At 38.5% G+C, this 16,408-nt stretch overlaps 2 protein-coding genes across 8 annotated transcripts in view; both read right to left on the minus strand.

The window, feature by feature from the left end:
• Nucleotides 1–6,095, minus strand: LOC117600742 (fibroblast growth factor 1). The gene is made up of 5 exons (XM_034316561.2): nucleotides 5,223–6,095; nucleotides 4,656–4,904; nucleotides 2,289–2,476; nucleotides 2,058–2,161; nucleotides 1–1,910 (listed from the first exon to the last, which is right to left on the minus strand). The coding sequence occupies exons 2-5, from the start codon at nucleotides 4,871–4,873 to the stop codon at nucleotides 1,722–1,724; spliced, it is 699 nt and encodes a 232-aa protein (XP_034172452.2). The 5' UTR covers nucleotides 4,874–4,904; nucleotides 5,223–6,095; the 3' UTR covers nucleotides 1–1,721.
• Nucleotides 6,096–7,928: 1,833 nt separating this feature from the next.
• Nucleotides 7,929–16,408, minus strand: part of smash (smallish) — an 85,012-nt gene continuing 76,532 nt past the window's right edge. For 5 of the 7 annotated variants that reach the window (XM_034316531.2, XM_034316532.2, XM_034316535.2 and 2 more), the window contains 11 exons: nucleotides 14,140–14,430; nucleotides 13,799–14,026; nucleotides 12,974–13,335; nucleotides 11,370–11,745; nucleotides 11,031–11,087; nucleotides 10,450–10,772; nucleotides 9,826–10,066; nucleotides 9,565–9,767; nucleotides 9,320–9,489; nucleotides 8,944–9,108; nucleotides 7,929–8,782 (listed from right to left, as the gene is read on the minus strand). In XM_034316531.2, the coding sequence (XP_034172422.2) occupies nucleotides 8,760–8,782; nucleotides 8,944–9,108; nucleotides 9,320–9,489; nucleotides 9,565–9,767; nucleotides 9,826–10,066; nucleotides 10,450–10,772; nucleotides 11,031–11,087; nucleotides 11,370–11,745; nucleotides 12,974–13,335; nucleotides 13,799–14,026; nucleotides 14,140–14,430 (2,439 nt within the window). In that variant the 3' untranslated portion in view covers nucleotides 7,929–8,759. The remainder of the gene's footprint in view (nucleotides 8,783–8,943; nucleotides 9,109–9,319; nucleotides 9,490–9,564; nucleotides 9,768–9,825; nucleotides 10,067–10,449; nucleotides 10,773–11,030; nucleotides 11,088–11,369; nucleotides 11,746–12,973; nucleotides 13,336–13,798; nucleotides 14,027–14,139; nucleotides 14,431–16,408) is intronic. The other 2 variants (XR_004580507.2, XM_034316534.2) reach the window with 2 other exon arrangements.

The following is a 16,408-nucleotide window of genomic DNA, read 5'->3' on the forward strand; positions in this document are numbered from 1 at the left end:
GAAAGTTTCAGTTGAAGGGCACAAGCAGAATGCACAATCTCAAATTATTCCATTGTTGAGTAACACAGTGTTATAATAAACATTATATTCTATTGGAAAGTAACGAAGTTATTTATTTATTGTAGAAAGCTCCTTCATCTTTCATCCTCTCCAACGAATATATTTATTTACTAGGGCAACTTTCTTTATAATATAAAGAGCCCAAAAGAGGAATAGGATAATAAATAGTTAGGGAGCGTGAGTCTTGGCCCATAAAGAAGAATAAAATAATTAATAACTGAAAGGGGTGGCCTTGGCCTATAAAGAGGGATAAAATTATAATAAATAACTGGAAAAAGTGAAATAAAAGGGGCCTCGGACGAGGCCCAGAAGAGGGATGCAATCATAAATGTTATTCTCCTTCGATGAGTTTATTTGATAAGCAAAGAAAATAAATAAATTAAATTAAATAAACTTCGGAAAAAAATTAATTATTATACTGGTTGCACCTTCTACGTACGGGCCTGATATCACACTGGGGTGTCAAGGACCCCGAGGCATCGGTGGTGCCCTCTGCATATAGCCCTGGATATCATCATGGGGTTTCAGGGACCCCGGCGACTCTATCCGCGCACCGACAAAATATTGTCTTGGGGTTTCAGGGACCCCGGCGATACTTTCTGCGCCCGACAAAATATTGTCTTGGGGTTTCAGGGACCCCGGTGACTCTTTCTGCGCGCCGATAAAATATTGTCTTGGGGTTTCAAGGACCCCGATGACTTTCCGCGCACCGACAAAATATTGCCTTGGGGTTTCAGGGACCCCGGTGACTCTTTCTGCGCGCCGACAAAATATTGTCTTGGGGTTTCAGGGACCCCGGCGACTCTATCCGCGCACTGACAAAATATTGTCTTGGGGTTTCAGGGACCCCGGCGACACTTTCTGCGCACCGACAAAATATTGTCTTGGGGTTTCAGGGACCCCGATGACTCTCCGCGCACCGACAAAATATTGACTTGGGGTTTCAGGGACCCCGGTGACTTTTTCTGCGCGCCGACAAAATATTGTCTTGGGGTTTCAGGGACCCCGGTGACTCTTTCTGCGCACCGACAAAATATTGTCTTGGGGTTTCAGGGACCCCGGTGACTCTTTCTGCGCGCCGACAAAATATTGTCTTGGGGTTTCAAGGACCCCGGCGACACTTTCTGCGCACCGACAAAATATTGTCTTGGGGTTTCAAGGACCCCGATGACTCTCCGCGCACCGACAAACTATTGTCTTGGGGTTTCAGGGACCCCGGTGACTCTTCCTGCGCGCCGACATAATATTGTCTTGGGGTTTCAGGGACCCCGATGATTCTCCGCGTACCGACAAATTGTGGTCTTGGGGTTTCAGGGACCCCGGTGACTCTTCCTGCGCACCGACATAATATTGTCTTGGGGTTTCAGGGACCCCGATGACTCTCCGCACACCGACAAAATATTGTCTTGGGGTTTCAAGGACCCCTAGCTTTATACATATATGTATATATATATAAGATTTGAAATTTAATTTTCGATTTTATCAAATACATTACATAAATTCTTTATAAAATCTGTAATGTTTTATGTTTTTTTTATAATAAAATTTTTGATTTGTTGTATCGATTGTTGCTTTAGAAAGATCCTGTTTCTGTAATCTATCTGTTAATTTGATTCAATGATTAATTATAAACAGAGCATATAAAACATAATTCATACGAATTATTCTTGTCGTATTGCTAAAAATTGTATCGCTTTCTGTCCCCATCGTGTTCTTGATCCTGGTTTTGCTCGCCCATTCTTCTTTATCCCTATCCACCATCCATAATTAGCGTACTTTTTCGAGCGAAAAGCATCATAGGAACCAATGTTCCATTGTTCCCATTCTGTGGTCTCCTTATTTGCATTTGGCTGAAAGTTAATTAAATATCTCTGTTAGCAAAAATTTAATAAGGGATATCTAACATACTCCAACTGCTGAGGGTTTTTTTTTCTAGAATGCACCAAAATTAAAGAGTAAAATAAATGATTTTTTTTATTAAAAATTCATGGTCTTACTTCCCCGTATAAGCGTCCTTTCTTGTTGAAAGCCAGATACAGACTAGTCTTGATACTTTGTATTCGAATCACGCCGAAAGCAACCGGTATGATATGAAGCAAACCTAGAACATCACGTAGCAAAATCCATAAAAAGATTGTTAATTTTGCATGATCCCAAATTTCTATCGGGTCATTCCATCAAATCTTTGACGATTAAAGAAAAGTCATTATAATCTCCATTATAATTACCGTGTGGTTCGTTTGTAGCACTCAACCCTCTAACACAACCCGATTCCGAAACTCCAAGATGATAACCAGTTCGGCAAAACAGTTTAATTACCAAGCAATTGTACACCGGATTCTGAGCTGGTTTCCTGGGATCCCATATTACGCAAGGAGGAGGTTTAACCGATTCGTTGGTGATGTAACGTGACTTTCTGTAAAGAAAGAATCGAATTGCAAACACGTACTTGAACTCCTTGGAAATGTGAATTCGAAGTCTGTAAATATACTCTCAACTTTGACACGAATTTCAGATAGACGAGCCTTTGAGAACGTTTCAAGGAAATGTATTTCAAGTTTCTAGCTTTCTCTTAATCATATTTCAGCATCGAGAAACGCGATTGCGCTTTTACAATTCGCTGGCTTTCCCTTTTAGCGTATTAAATTTTTTACGACAGAATATTTTTATTAATCGATGACGCTTCATCGGAGGTACATAATGTTTGCGGTCATTGAAAGAAATAGGACGAGAGGAAGGGTGCAGCGCATTGTTAAATCTAACGCGAGGTGACACATAGGGGGTGCGCTCTATTTATAACATATCATTACGTTTGGAAAAACGGGCCGATCGACTTTTCAGGTCAGCAGGCTTCGTGAATGAAGCTTCGCTTCATTGCATCCTACACGTTTTCCAACCCCATTAATTTTAAACGCACGCTCCAGGGGAAGAAACGCAATGCCGATACACACTTCATCCAAGAAGCGCAACATCAACTGATAACAATCAAGTTAATGGTACCGATCAAGAGACTGGAATACATTATTATAATTGAAATTAAAATTGCTTAAATAAATTGACAAAAAAAAGAACATATTTTGGGACGAAGGTTACTATGGAAGCAGAAATTATTCTTCTCGTTTAAAATTCATCATCGGCAAAATTACTCGTCTTAACGTTGCGTAAGGACGCCTCCGTTAATTACACGTGGAACGTGCCGGCGATCTGTTTGTTGTAACTCGAGTATGCGATCATGAACGTCGATCCTAATTTTGCGTTACGTGTCGCGCGTGCACTTTAATGCAATTCTCGCGAAATTGCAGGTCTGGTCGGTTTCCACGGTGCTCGAATGCCGGTAATAATATAACACGAGCCGGTACCTACTACTACACACACCTAGTGACCCTGCAACAATATAGAGGAGAAAATTAATCGAGTCAAGTGATCAATGAATGCATATCGGAGGACAGCTACGCGTTCAAGAGCAATGTGATCAAGGTGTATCTGCATCAGAGATGGATCCAAGTACGAAAGTTTCTAAATTTCACAAGAAATTCCATTTACCCGAAACGCGCAAATGTAAAGTTTTCTCTTCCTTATCTATCCATCCGACAGAAAATGTTCTAACCGAAAGTCACGTACAGTGAAATCGAGGACGTGTATGTAATGTTGTTAAATATTTTCCTGAATCGTCGGAAGGCAGCATTAATATTTTATGAAGCAATCTCCGCACAGCTTACGTGAAAGTATTTCAACTAATATCATCGAGTTCACGGTTAGAAACGCGTCGTCGTTTAATTAACAATCCGGTTAATTCGCTTCCGAGAGCGCGTTTAAAGTGGCACACCGTGAAGATTGATAAATTTGCATCATAAAAGGTGGCGCGAAGGATTAAATAAATTTCGTTCGGTTGATCGATGAACTCGTTACGGTTAACCGTGCAAAAGCAACTGCTTTTGTTTACCAATAATAATCGTCTTCGTTCCTCGCTTCACTCGTTCGCTTTGCCTCCCTGTTCACTGACCTCTTTCACTTCGGAATAATCAATTAATTTCGCTCCGCGATTCCATGGCTAAAAACATTCAAGAGATCGTTGAACGACGGAGAAGGAGCCCGTGAAATAATAGGATATTTTAAACTGTTAACTTAACTGCGTATACGAGAGAGAGAGTTAATCGATTCAAGTGATTAATGAACGCTCGTTGTACGGCACGTTAGAGGGAAATTACGTTCACGGACTTATTGTTGGTATGATCGAGGGAAAATCGCTTGAAACTATACATCAGTCTTTCGTCGGTGTCAGAACGTTCATGCATCATTGCATAAATCATTGCGTTAATGTCGATCAAATAAGATCTCCGGGCATGATGGATCGATCCTCCTACTCTTAATTTGTCAACTAAATTTACATACTCGAGTTAGTTTTCTTTTCTAGATCAAAGAAATAAATTTCTAATATTAACGAGCCTACTTTCATTTCTCTAGAATTACCTAATCAATAGACTTTCAATCTGTTAAACAAAGCATTCAAACGAACCCCATCTCGATTACTCATTGAAACATCACAAAGATTCGATCTCGTCAATTACTGATAGTTTCTAATTATTGGCAAATACCCATTCTCGTCGAACTTCATTGTAGCCGTCGAGTGTCGTCTGCTTTCCTTTTTCCATCTGCGATCCCCATTGATCTCTTTCTCGTTTCCTGTTCCTTTCTCCTCGCCGATCGATAGATCGGAATCATAGCTGTCGTCGCTGCAACTATCATCGATGTCGCTGCATTCTTCGTCGCATGTCGGTGCTTCTAAGTTTTCGTGAATCCAACGAAGACTCATCCTCTTATGATAATTTTCTTTCTTTTGATACCTTGATTAACAAACAAGAATTCTGTCAGAAACACTTTCATTCGATTCTATAATTGTTCATCTTCACCGGTGTACTTTTGTGGAAAAGTGGAATTCCGAGAAAGTGTCAGTGTCAGATTTGGAGCAAAGGTAACGGAGAATGGTACGGTCCAGGATTAGCGGTATTTTCGGTCTGATTAAACAAAAGATTACCTGAAAGAAACCAGTTTTTTTCTATTTTCATTTATATTATTATAACACTTTGATTTGATAATTTTTTAAATTTCCATCACTTCTATTATATTCCATCAAATTTTAATAAATTAAACTGACAGCTCACCTGAAAACACCTTGGTACCAATTTCTTCGGTGTTTAAGACGCGACTTCCGAGTTTTTAATTTCGCACAGATCCGAATAAAAACACGGTAGTGAAACGACACTGGATTGTTTCGCAACACTTTATTGAGCTGGTCGTGTTCCGTTTCGCGGGGTCCACGGGCACATTGTTCACCAGCGTGTCGGATGGATGTGTGGACGCACCTACCTAGGTGCTCCACGTTTATCACACGACTGAGCCGGCTCCGCGTAGCTAGGTTGGATAATACTGGATATGACGCCGGTCTCTTGGTAGACGGCGTAGTCAGCAGTGGTCAGCAATTCGAGGTAGACTAAATTAAAAATGGGACACGAGGCGAAATGCGAACCAAGTGAAAGATTCTTTGCGATCCTCGTCTATACGGGATTCATAAAAACGTCACCGGATACCTATTCGCTCGGCTATTAGTGTCAACGCGACGAATGTTGATGACTTGTTTCTAATTTAGCTTCCGCGACTTGTTGCCATTTAATCGAACCTTTTAACGGTAGATATTTTTTTCCTCTTCTGGATTATTAAAATATACAATCCCAATAATTAAATTTTTAGAAGCTTTGTTATTTTTCTTAATCATTGCTCGATGAATGATGACTCTAATTGGTCTTAATTGATTTTGGGAACTCTATTCTTAAAGGTACCGAGTATTTACTAATTAATTTGCATTCTGTGCTTCCTGAACAGTAGATAATGTACTGATATCTATTACACGCTTTATGCTTAGTCAACGTGTTACCTTTACAATGTAACCGAGCCTAGCTTCCAGAGTCTCATTAACCGCTCTAGGATATGTGGTTCCTGGACAGGCAACAACGGTTGTGGTCAGATCAATGCATATAATGCATCAAACAACCACAGCATTTCTCTGTGCAACTTCTAACAGGATTATCGATAAGCAAAAGAATTTCAAAAGTTCCATCCTGTTACCTAATTAAAATCATAAAATAAACAAGAAACTTATAAACATCGAGTATCGATAAACTTTTTAATTATACTTTAAGCATTTTCGCAATATAAAAATTCATTAACGGTACAAGTGTATTGGTATTCCATAAAAAAATAAGCTAACTACCTGCTTTATTAGATGATTCGACGTGTAGCCCATCAGAGCAGGTGTGTTAGTGTCTATTAATGGAAAGTACCAAAATTAACGATGCCGATAAAACGACTCGATAGGTCGTGTTTGCTGTTACGTCAATGCAAATGATTTGTCCTAGGTATATTTGAATGTAAGCTGAGCTAAGAAGAACTCGAGTTCAGATCAATAAGTCTTCCCCGATGATTTAAAAATCATTACAAAATTGCAGAATAATTTCTTTGCCAATTATTCTTCGTTCTATAATTCGAATCTCGCGTGTAGTTGTTCGTTGCGAAAGAAATAGTGAAGGATATTACAAATGGTACTTTTGAAGAAATTAAGAACGAACCGGGGGGGTTCCGTAGGAATGTATGTATAACTCGAAATGACCTGGAAACAAAATTGCGTTCATGTGCAAGTATTCCATCCAATTGATTACCTATTCGACAGGTAAATAATTTTATGGTGGACAACGATCTAGGTGGTTGGAACGGCTACGCTCCAGTTCTACGTTCGTGTTCTTTGTGTTTAGTAAAGTGAGGATACGCGTGTTTCACGTGTGACCATGCTGTGTAACGGTTTCAAAGGATTGCGAAAATCCATTTCCTTTTTATTTACCGATAGAAATATAGAAAAATTTAAATTGGTAAAGGTTTCTGAATTCGAGATCTGCTTCCTCTAATTGAGATGTCTTTAGAAATTGTTGAGTTTGAAAGTCAAAATGATGACTTGACATCATGACAAGACTCGAAATCTGTAAACTATGAAGTTCATAGAAAAGTTATAAATAAATACCTATACACGTGTACTATGTTCAGAGGAAGGGAGTTATCCTATTAATAGAGGGACCACTGCTCAAATTACTGAAACTGATAAAGCGTATCGAGAGGTGACTGAGTAATTCAATTTCGCGTGACGAGCTGCGTCGTAGTCACAGTCACCGATTTCTATCTCTCTTCGATATTTTCCACGGTGATACGCAACTCGATCTAGAATTAATTGTTTCCAAGGAATGTGGAAGGGTACGGATGCTTTCAGCGACCGGGCATTACGCTTTATTTGCTTCAGATATTGTTTGAGAGTTTAAATAAAATTTGCGGTAAACAAATATTGGGGTATTTTATAATAAAAGTGTTTCGTGCCAGAAGAGTATCACAGGAAAATGTTTTTTTTTCTTCTATTCTTATGATCTAATCTTGCGATAAAAATACTTAACGTTAACGCTAAAAATACTAGGGCGTGCCAGATTAATTGAACCCATAATTCATCGGCTATCTTCGTTCGACGACCTTTAACATCCTTCTTGACGTCAGAAGATTTTTTTACCTACATAAAAAGATACCCTGCATCTTCATTTACACTGCTCAAAGCCGCTAAATATATCTTGCTGCTGTATCAGCAGAGATGTCCTCTTTGGGAAGAGATTCATCTATTTATTCGTATCCTGTTTCCTGTGCTATGATCAACAGCTCAAACTACCGTGTAATTAATTCGAGTTCATTATGCACTTACCGTTATGCAATCAATTTAATCAATCATAGCGCCAGAGGGTGAAAAGAAGATTTCAGAGGATCGAAGAACGGGTCGAACCACATCGCTATAATAAACATTTATTCTCGATAATATATAAAATTACATGTTGCAGTAACACGAGATACGTATCATACAATATTTCACAATAGCAAATTAGCATTACCAATGCGAACGATAGATACCCCCTTGGCCATCATCGTCCCATCGGTATCAGAAGAAAATAAAGAAAGAAAAAAAAAAGAAATTAATACTCGAAATCGCATCTCGTTATGCAGCTTCTATGTGTTAACGATCAATTAAAAGATCCGAACGATCTTCATAAAAGGAATCAATCAATTTAACTGAAATTAAAAATCATCTACTGATTGTAAGCACTGAAAAAAAAAATTAATAAAAATAGAGAGAAAATATAGAAGTGTAAAGGATAGAGGGTTTGTTGTGTTATTATAGCCTTCATATATCCGGGATCTTTCATAAATACCACGGGGTAACTATATTACAAAAATATACAGTGAATGATTGCCGATATCGAGGCTAAACGGCGGACAACAGCTGCCTTTGTGATTTCTTCTCTCAATTCCCTATCTTTACGCTAATTACATAAATACACGTTTATTTACACGTTCTAACGGTTAGTCGATTGAAAAGAAATCTTGTTACCAGTTCAAAATAAAATTTACGAAAAAGGTGAACTTCTCGTGTTCATTGATCTGGTTTGCTTTTTTTTTGTCTGTCGGAGTGTTATGTACAGAAATATAAAAAGAAAATCTGTTGGCGTCACTCTCGCGTGTTACGGCTAGCTAAATGGTCAACTATAACTTATAAAATATAGCCGGACGATGCTATATTCAAGTTAGTCAGTGTGCACCCATTAGCCTGGTTCCGTTTCGTTTCACACGCAACTGAACTTGACACCTGCAACAAAATGAACGAGACAAGCGTTAGATGTAACATTAATTAAGTTATTCGTGAAATCAACTCGTAGACGTTATGCTCAGGGCTCGTCTCAAAGACATAAGCGAAGATAAATAATTTGTTGGAAATTTTCTAGATGGGAATAAATTAAACGTGGATACCGTCGTCACTGGAGTAGCAGTTATGGCAGTGAAGCTTGTGATTCCGAACACGCACGTCTGTTCCCATTAGTCCGTCACCGAGCCGCACATGACACACGCAGCACTTGAAACATTCCATGTGATAGAACAGTCGCAGGCTTTCGATGATCATTGCAGCACCTCGACCTGACGATCCAAAATTAGTTAAATCATCGATTCTTTGAAACGCCTTATCGTAAATCATTTGCTATTTCAAGAAGCAAATATCTGATCAATTTTGAAGAAGATCCGCAGATACCAGTACATCTGAGAAACTCTAAATTACTTTAATGATTAAGAAATTATTTTTATCGTCATTCGAAGTTACTACTTCAATTCTATTTCACTCTCTTCGTACCTAATTCATCTCCACAATGCGAACACTTCTTTTTACCACTGACGCTCAACATTTTCTCCTGATTTTCATTGTTGATCGGTGGTGGTTGTTGAGATTTTTGTTGCTGGAGCACATGTTGCTGCGGTTGGTGCAACGTAGACAGATGTTCCTGGCTGGAACTATGTTCCAATCTGAAAATAAAAGTAAAAAGAAACGTGAACACGTAGTTCGAATTTAAATTACTTTCACCAAATTCAATTTAAGACCTTCTTCTGGGTGGTAGAGGCTTCTCTTGCGCTCTGTTTTGTACCCTTTGTGTGAGGGTTTGTATAATAGAATCAGGTAATGGTTTACTGTCCGTCCTCGTTGGAGCGGTAGCATAAGGAACCGAGGTTCCTGTTACGTGCATCTGAGATTTCCGGCCTGGGGATCGCTGATTCTTTTCGCTAATTCTTCTCTGCTCCGCTTCCTGCGTATAATTTCATAACGTTAGCAAGGAACATAGAAAATATTTCTATAATATTTACTTGAATGAGCCAGTGCTGATAATTCAAATCGTGAGCACCCCTTGGCACGTCGCTCTTCCTTCGTTGCACCCACTGATCGCTCTGAACAATTCGTGGTCGAGGAACTGCACTAAGCGCCTGCAACGTCTGTCTGCTCATCTGTTGGCCTGCATGGCTCGAAAGTGTCGTGACCGATGCACTGTGTCTCAAGGATGCATCCACTTGTTGAGGAATCGAATCCGCCGATGGAATTCTGCTGTTTCTATTCATTTTACAAAACCATCACATATTTGTGAATAATAATTTTTTGTTCAAGCGTAATTCAGCGTTTAGAAGATTAAGAATGATCGAACTGCAGTCGAAGACTGACAGAACACGTCGTCCAGACCCAGAAAACGTTACATCAGACGCAACAAAGCGGAAAGTTTCAGCAGGAAATTAAACGACACGATTAATGACATTGTATTCCACCTCTAATTTGCATTTCCTGCTAGCTACCGTCGCTATAAAACGCTGACATAACAATATCCTGATGCAATTCGGCAGAGTGCATAGGATTACGTCTTTCCGAGTGCAACTTGCTTTCTAATGAAATCTAGCTTATTTTTATTAGTAATTTTGTGAAAGTAAAAATTATAGAATTACCTAATAGTAACATCCCTTTGCCTTTGATCTACCAAACGCAACGGTTTAGCCGGAGGTATCGGAGGAGGTGGAGGTCTTCTTCTTTGCGCGTCTTGAAGCTGAAGATTCGGCATCGATGACCTATAATTCACCGGTGGCTGACTTTTGAATGGTTGAATGTTGTTCGCCGAGCTATGTGCAACATCTTGCAACGATTTCCATTGTTCCTGTAATTGTTCTGCCAGTTTAAGCTGCTTTTGTTCGCGGTATGCTAGATTGTTTCGTTGACGTTTCAATTCTTCCTGTTCTAACTGAAGCAATTCCCTTTCCACTCTGAGTACTTCCTGCTCGAAGGAGATAAGAAAGGGAAAAAATGATGATTAATTAATTAATTAGAAATTTTGTTTCCTAATTATTATGTAGTTTTAATTTAAATTCTGAACGATGCTTTGAAGTATTGTCCATAAATTTTTATCAAATATTATTTACAGTGTGTTTTGAATTTTGTAATTTCTCATATTTTACATAATAATTTGATCCTATTATAATTGCCTCGTCTCTGTTAGAAGCAAGCAGTGAAACAAAGTAGTGTTTGCCCTTACCCCAGAAGCAAATTCGTCTTCTTCGTCGTTCAAACCAGCACCACTCAATGTTGTGTTCTGCGAATAATTATCAACGATATTCCCGTTAGCGTTTGCAGTGCAATGTACTTAATTTACAGCATGCAGTTACCTCGAAACTAAAGTTAGGATACTTATATTTATAATTTCTTACAATTGTCATTATTCTCTTTTCTCATTTTTCTCTTCTCTTTATTTCAACAAATAAGTAACTCAAATTTCTTCAATTTCATGAATTTTCGAAAAGCTTACGCGGAATTTCACATTCTGCATAAATGTGTCCAAAGCAACCACAACCAAACAAATTATCATAATTTTTACCTCTTGCTCGCGAATTTGATTTTCCATAGCCCTGATGCGTTTCTCTTCGATTCTACGAGCATCAGCGATTCTCCTTTCTTCCTCAATTTCATTCTGAATCCTCAATTGTTCCGCCTGCACCCTGAGTTCCTCCTCTTTCTGCCTCATCTCTTCAGCGCGTTTCGCTTCAGCCTCGGCACGTGCCGCTTCTTGTTGTCTAGCGGTTTCCTCTTGTTGTTTGCGCAACGTTTCCTCCTGTTTGCGCATGTTGTCCTCGTTCTTTCGTAGAGTCTCTTCCTGTCGGCGAAGGGCCGTTTCCTGGGCGCGTTCCCGCTCCAGTTGCATCTTCTCCTCTTCGAGCTCGCGCAGCTTGTGCGCCAATTTCTCGCCCAAGTCACTGTTTCGTTAGGAATTTTTTGTTGTTGCGATTATTTCATTTGAGTGGTTTGTCACATTTATTTTTACCATATATTTATTTATTTAATTTGATACACAGTAGAATACTATTAGATTGTTGCATTTTGAAATGTAACTTTTTTATTTATGAGAGAAAATCATGAGAATGGATATGCAACGATCTAATATTATAATAAGAGAAAGAGGAATATAATATACAGCAATAGAAATGTAGCGACAGGAAAGGATTACCAGATTAAGGTAAAAGTGTTTATTTTATTTATAACCGTTTGTACATCGATCCCGGTATACAAGTTTATCATAATTTTGTATTTACATACAAGATATCAGCTTAGAGATGGTATCAGATCAATCAATAGATTCGTGCATATTTTATTTATCATGGTATAAAGAAGATATCTTTTTATAAGGATCTGAACGAATGTATGGATTGAACTAATAGATCTACTATTAGCTATCGTCGAAGGTGGCAATTCGAGCTTAGAAAAATAAAGAAAAATGTATTCCTTTAATGCTGGGATATATTACAATAAATTATATGTGTTAATAATAAATTATCAACTACTCTTGTGTGTTTCTTCTAAAGAATTATAAATAATTAATAACCCATATTATAGTATTTCTACTGTGACGATCAACGTGCTAATTTGGCATAAACAGAATTCAAGCAACAATTAATAATTGATTGCAATTAAAAAAATAATAAAGAAGCTTCAAGATATCAGAATCGGCACCTTCGATTTCATTGGCATGCATTCGAATTAAACAATATTACAATAAGAATCTTCATCCACTTAGCAGAGCAAGTTAAAGAAACCTCAAGCATGTTTAACCCTTTCACTATTAAACTTAAGAATAGGAGGCATGCAATAAAAATTAAGAAGTAACAATTAGAAATAGAAAATACCTACGATGATAGATAGTGGATGCCACCGTAAGATGACACGTTCTACACAGCAAAGTTCAGAAATGTTAACTTTGAAAAAAATTTAATAAACAAACATACGAAGGTGTTTTCCATCAAAGACAGCCATAGCGAAAGGGTTAAGGAAACATCTACATAAATAAAAACTAAAAAGCCGACGAAATTTATAGACGAAGAATTGACACTGAAACCCGAAGAAAATTCACATCCGTCGAAATAGAAGCATCATCGAACCTTACAGTTAACCCTTTCCGTCTAGGAAATTGCCTCGAAGAATTCCTACCTGTTCAATTCACGATTGTTCCCGTACCGCCACTGTTCCTCCTTCTCAAGCACCTCGATGATTTCCCTTTCTTTCTTCGTGATTTCGTCTTCCTCCGAGGAAGTGACACTCGCACCAAACGGTTCGCTACTTTGCCTGCTATGTTGGGACATATCAGGGCTGACCGGTTGTTTCGTCCAGTCTTCGGCATGGCCTAATTCAACCCCAGAATCTCTTTCGTGGCTGGAGTCTTGCTCATAGTTGCTGTCTGTGTCGTAGGAACGACGATGAAGTTGCTCGATGCGTCTCTCTTCGGCGAGAATCGCTGCCATGTCTGGTGGTTTCGTCAGGGTAAGCTCGCGTTCCAACTCGTCATCGTTTACCTGGAAAATAAGAACGACGCTTTTGGAGGATACAGTGGGTGTAGAAAATATGTTAATCCGTTCCCTCGCACATTTAATAATATTTAGAATATTAGATGAAACTCGGTATCTTTTTTTATTTCACAATATCAGTCATCAAAAGACTCCATCATTCGTCAAGTGGGACAAATCTCCATAATTGCGTTCGTGCGTTACGTAAATCCATTCACGTGCTTCAATTAATACTATTAAACGATGTTACGCCAATGATACTATCTTTCGCAACGCTAAACGCGACTGTGCCACCAGCCATGGAACACATTAACTTCCGGAAACAAGTGAAAGCCACCGGAGGAGGTGGAAAATCGTGAGAAGAAACGAAAGTAACAATGAAAAAGTGTCGAGTCTTATGGCGAAGAAAAAAAAAGTAGAACGTTAAATAAATTTAGAAGGAGAAATTGCATTTGATAATTAACGATCATACCCCTTCGATTCCAAGAAAATCAGAGCGTCTGGTACGAAGTTCCTTCTTTATTCTACGGGTAGAATTCAATCTCTTCAAGGGTTCTATTGGAAGATTTTCTTCGTCGCTGATATCTACTGGTGGTGGGGGTGGTTTTTCTTTCGGAGGTTCCACACTGGTTGGTGGTCCCAGAGGAAACGATAGTCCTGTGACTATTTCCTCATCACTGGACAAATTCAGTGGCAGAATCTGTTGAATTTGAAATTCCGTATAATTAATATTTCATTGGACCACCCAAAATTAATTACGCTATCGATGTGCCAGTTTTCATTTTTGGAAAGAGGGTGATTAGGATCCCTTACCTGTTTCGAGATGGGCGATACCGGGCTGAGTAGATTCATCGTGTCCATCATCGGGATTTCCGGTTTGCCGAGGGTCAAGGTCGTCGGTCTTTCAGCAGCAGGGACGTTCGCCACCTCCTTCTCAGGTGCATCGTGTGCATCGATCGACTCTTCGATCGACTTTCGCGGTGGTTCAAAAGTCTCGATCATCGCAGTTTCCTTTCCCTCGTGCTCTTCGTGGACGACTGGTGAGCTCGTCTGGCAGATCGTCGATGCTTCCTCTTCGTCCGCTTTCTCGGTAACGATCGGTTCCTGAAGAGACGCACCTCGTTATTGCTTCTGCAGTAGTACGGAAGGAACTGGGCCCACGGCCTAGCACCGCCACGAATTTTGCAACGCCACATTCTATGCAAATCGACATCGCCGTGCTTCCACGACGCTGTGCTCGAATGGACAGGGTTTCTCAAACTTTACCGAGCTCGATCGCCTTTAAAATTTAACCCTTCGATGCACTCTTGGCATTTGGCAACATACCTAGATTTTTTAACGCGGACGTAACTACGGTTAATTATCCTTCTTTGGTAAAATAATACTTGGTTTATTTCGAAATTTGCAAAATTATGAATGACAGCCAAGAAGCTTTCGTGTTAAACGAGGTAAGTGTTTATCGAAGCTTGAGAAACACTGGATTTCGAGCAACAGCTTGAGATGCAACATTATTTTGAATTCATTTAAGGTGCATAATAAAATGCATCAGGAGTTCATGCTCGACTATCATAAGTGTTTTTTTTAAATTTGTGCAAAAATGAACATACGAATAAAATTGTGTTAATTTACAAGAATTGAGAGGTGCAAATGAATAGTTAAAAGAAAGAAGATATTACTGCTCTAATCATAAATCGTGCGTCTGATTAAAAACACTTTGTATCACTGAATTAATTCATGCACCACGAAAAAGTAATTCTTATTCACCATGTAGCTCACTGTTTCGTAAGTTTTCGAACAAATATGATGTCACGTGCTATTACAATCAGCTGACAAAGTGCGAACAAACAATGATAACACCCTTCTTCAGCAATAGTGATAAAACGTTTATCTAAATCCAATAGGTAAAGAAGGCGACTGAATTCTCACCGACTGCTCCAGATTAGATATGTTATTTGAAATATCACACAATGATTTCAATAATCATCGAATTCTCACGTTTGAAACGTGAAAGTTATCCTGATATCAAGTTTCTTGCGAAGTTTCGTTTTAATTAAGCACGTGAGAACGGAAAACAATCCTCAAACTTTCGACCAACTCCTTTTGTACAATTCAGAATTTTTCCAAGGAGATGTTCAATCTTCTCAACTGAGAAATTCTATGAAAAATCTAGTCTCCTGTAAAATTTCCTTCATAACTTTCAGTAATTTCTTGAGAATTATATTTTTCCAGAAAATACGCGATAAAATTTTGTCGAAAAATAAAAACATTCATTCGAATCAGGATGTAAATATTTTTAAAAATAACTTTACGAGGTTTCTCTGAAAATTTTAATGATAAATGGAAAGTGTGTTTCGATATCGGTGCAATAAATCATCTCACCGAGAACAGTCATGATAAGATCCGAAAACAAACACGATCGTAAACCGCCTATGATCGATTATGTTAATTCCATTGGTCTTCACTTGCGAAACAAGAGAAATAAGAAGAAGATTAGATGTGTCGACCTAAAAACGATTATAATTGATTTTTGCAATTATCCAAAGGTTATTCAGATTAAAAATCGTGTTTGGTTCATTCTGATTGAAGTTTTATCAATGAAGAACATGAATTTAAATTTAAATTTATTTTCATCTGGAACGTAATGGCAAATTATACAGTGATATGATTTTTGACGATTCATTCAGAATAATTTCATTGAATAAAACACTGAAAACGATTGAAGATAAACAGACAATTACATTCCATGAAAAACTCAAAACTTAGAAGAAACAATACGTACCTACATTATTTAAAAAAATTGTAAAAACGAAAGAAAAATGTGAGTGGACACGAAGATTACCACTAAACTAGGGAGGTGATAAAAAGCTGGAGCCATGCATCAATTGATCAGGGATAAGCAATTATTAAAAATCAGCGACAAGCGGAAAACTATTATAAATCAACGAATCAATCGTGGGGGAAAAACAACAAAGTTTTCGAAAGCTTCCTCTTACCTCTTCACAGTAGCAGAATTTTCAGATTTAGGATGATTGTTGACGAAGAATGAACTAGTAAAAATTCAAAAGCCACGTCTCGACGATGG

This window comes from Osmia lignaria, chromosome 16, assembly GCF_051020975.1.
Source record: "Osmia lignaria lignaria isolate PbOS001 chromosome 16, iyOsmLign1, whole genome shotgun sequence".
NCBI classification, from domain to species: Eukaryota; Metazoa; Arthropoda; class Insecta; order Hymenoptera; family Megachilidae; genus Osmia; species Osmia lignaria.

Bases quoted from the DNA above. Each gene is read 5' to 3' on its own strand.
- LOC117600742 (XM_034316561.2), bottom strand. From the start codon at position 4,873: ATGAGTCTTCGTTGGATTCACGAAAACTTAGAAGCACCGACATGCGAC. The intron at 2,477-4,655 runs GTATTTGCCAAT...CTTTCTTTACAG, and splicing joins ATGAAGTTCGACGAGAATGG to AAAGTCACGTTACATCACCA. The intron at 1,911-2,057 runs GTAAGACCATGA...ATTAACTTTCAG, and splicing joins AAGGACGCTTATACGGGGAA to CCAAATGCAAATAAGGAGAC.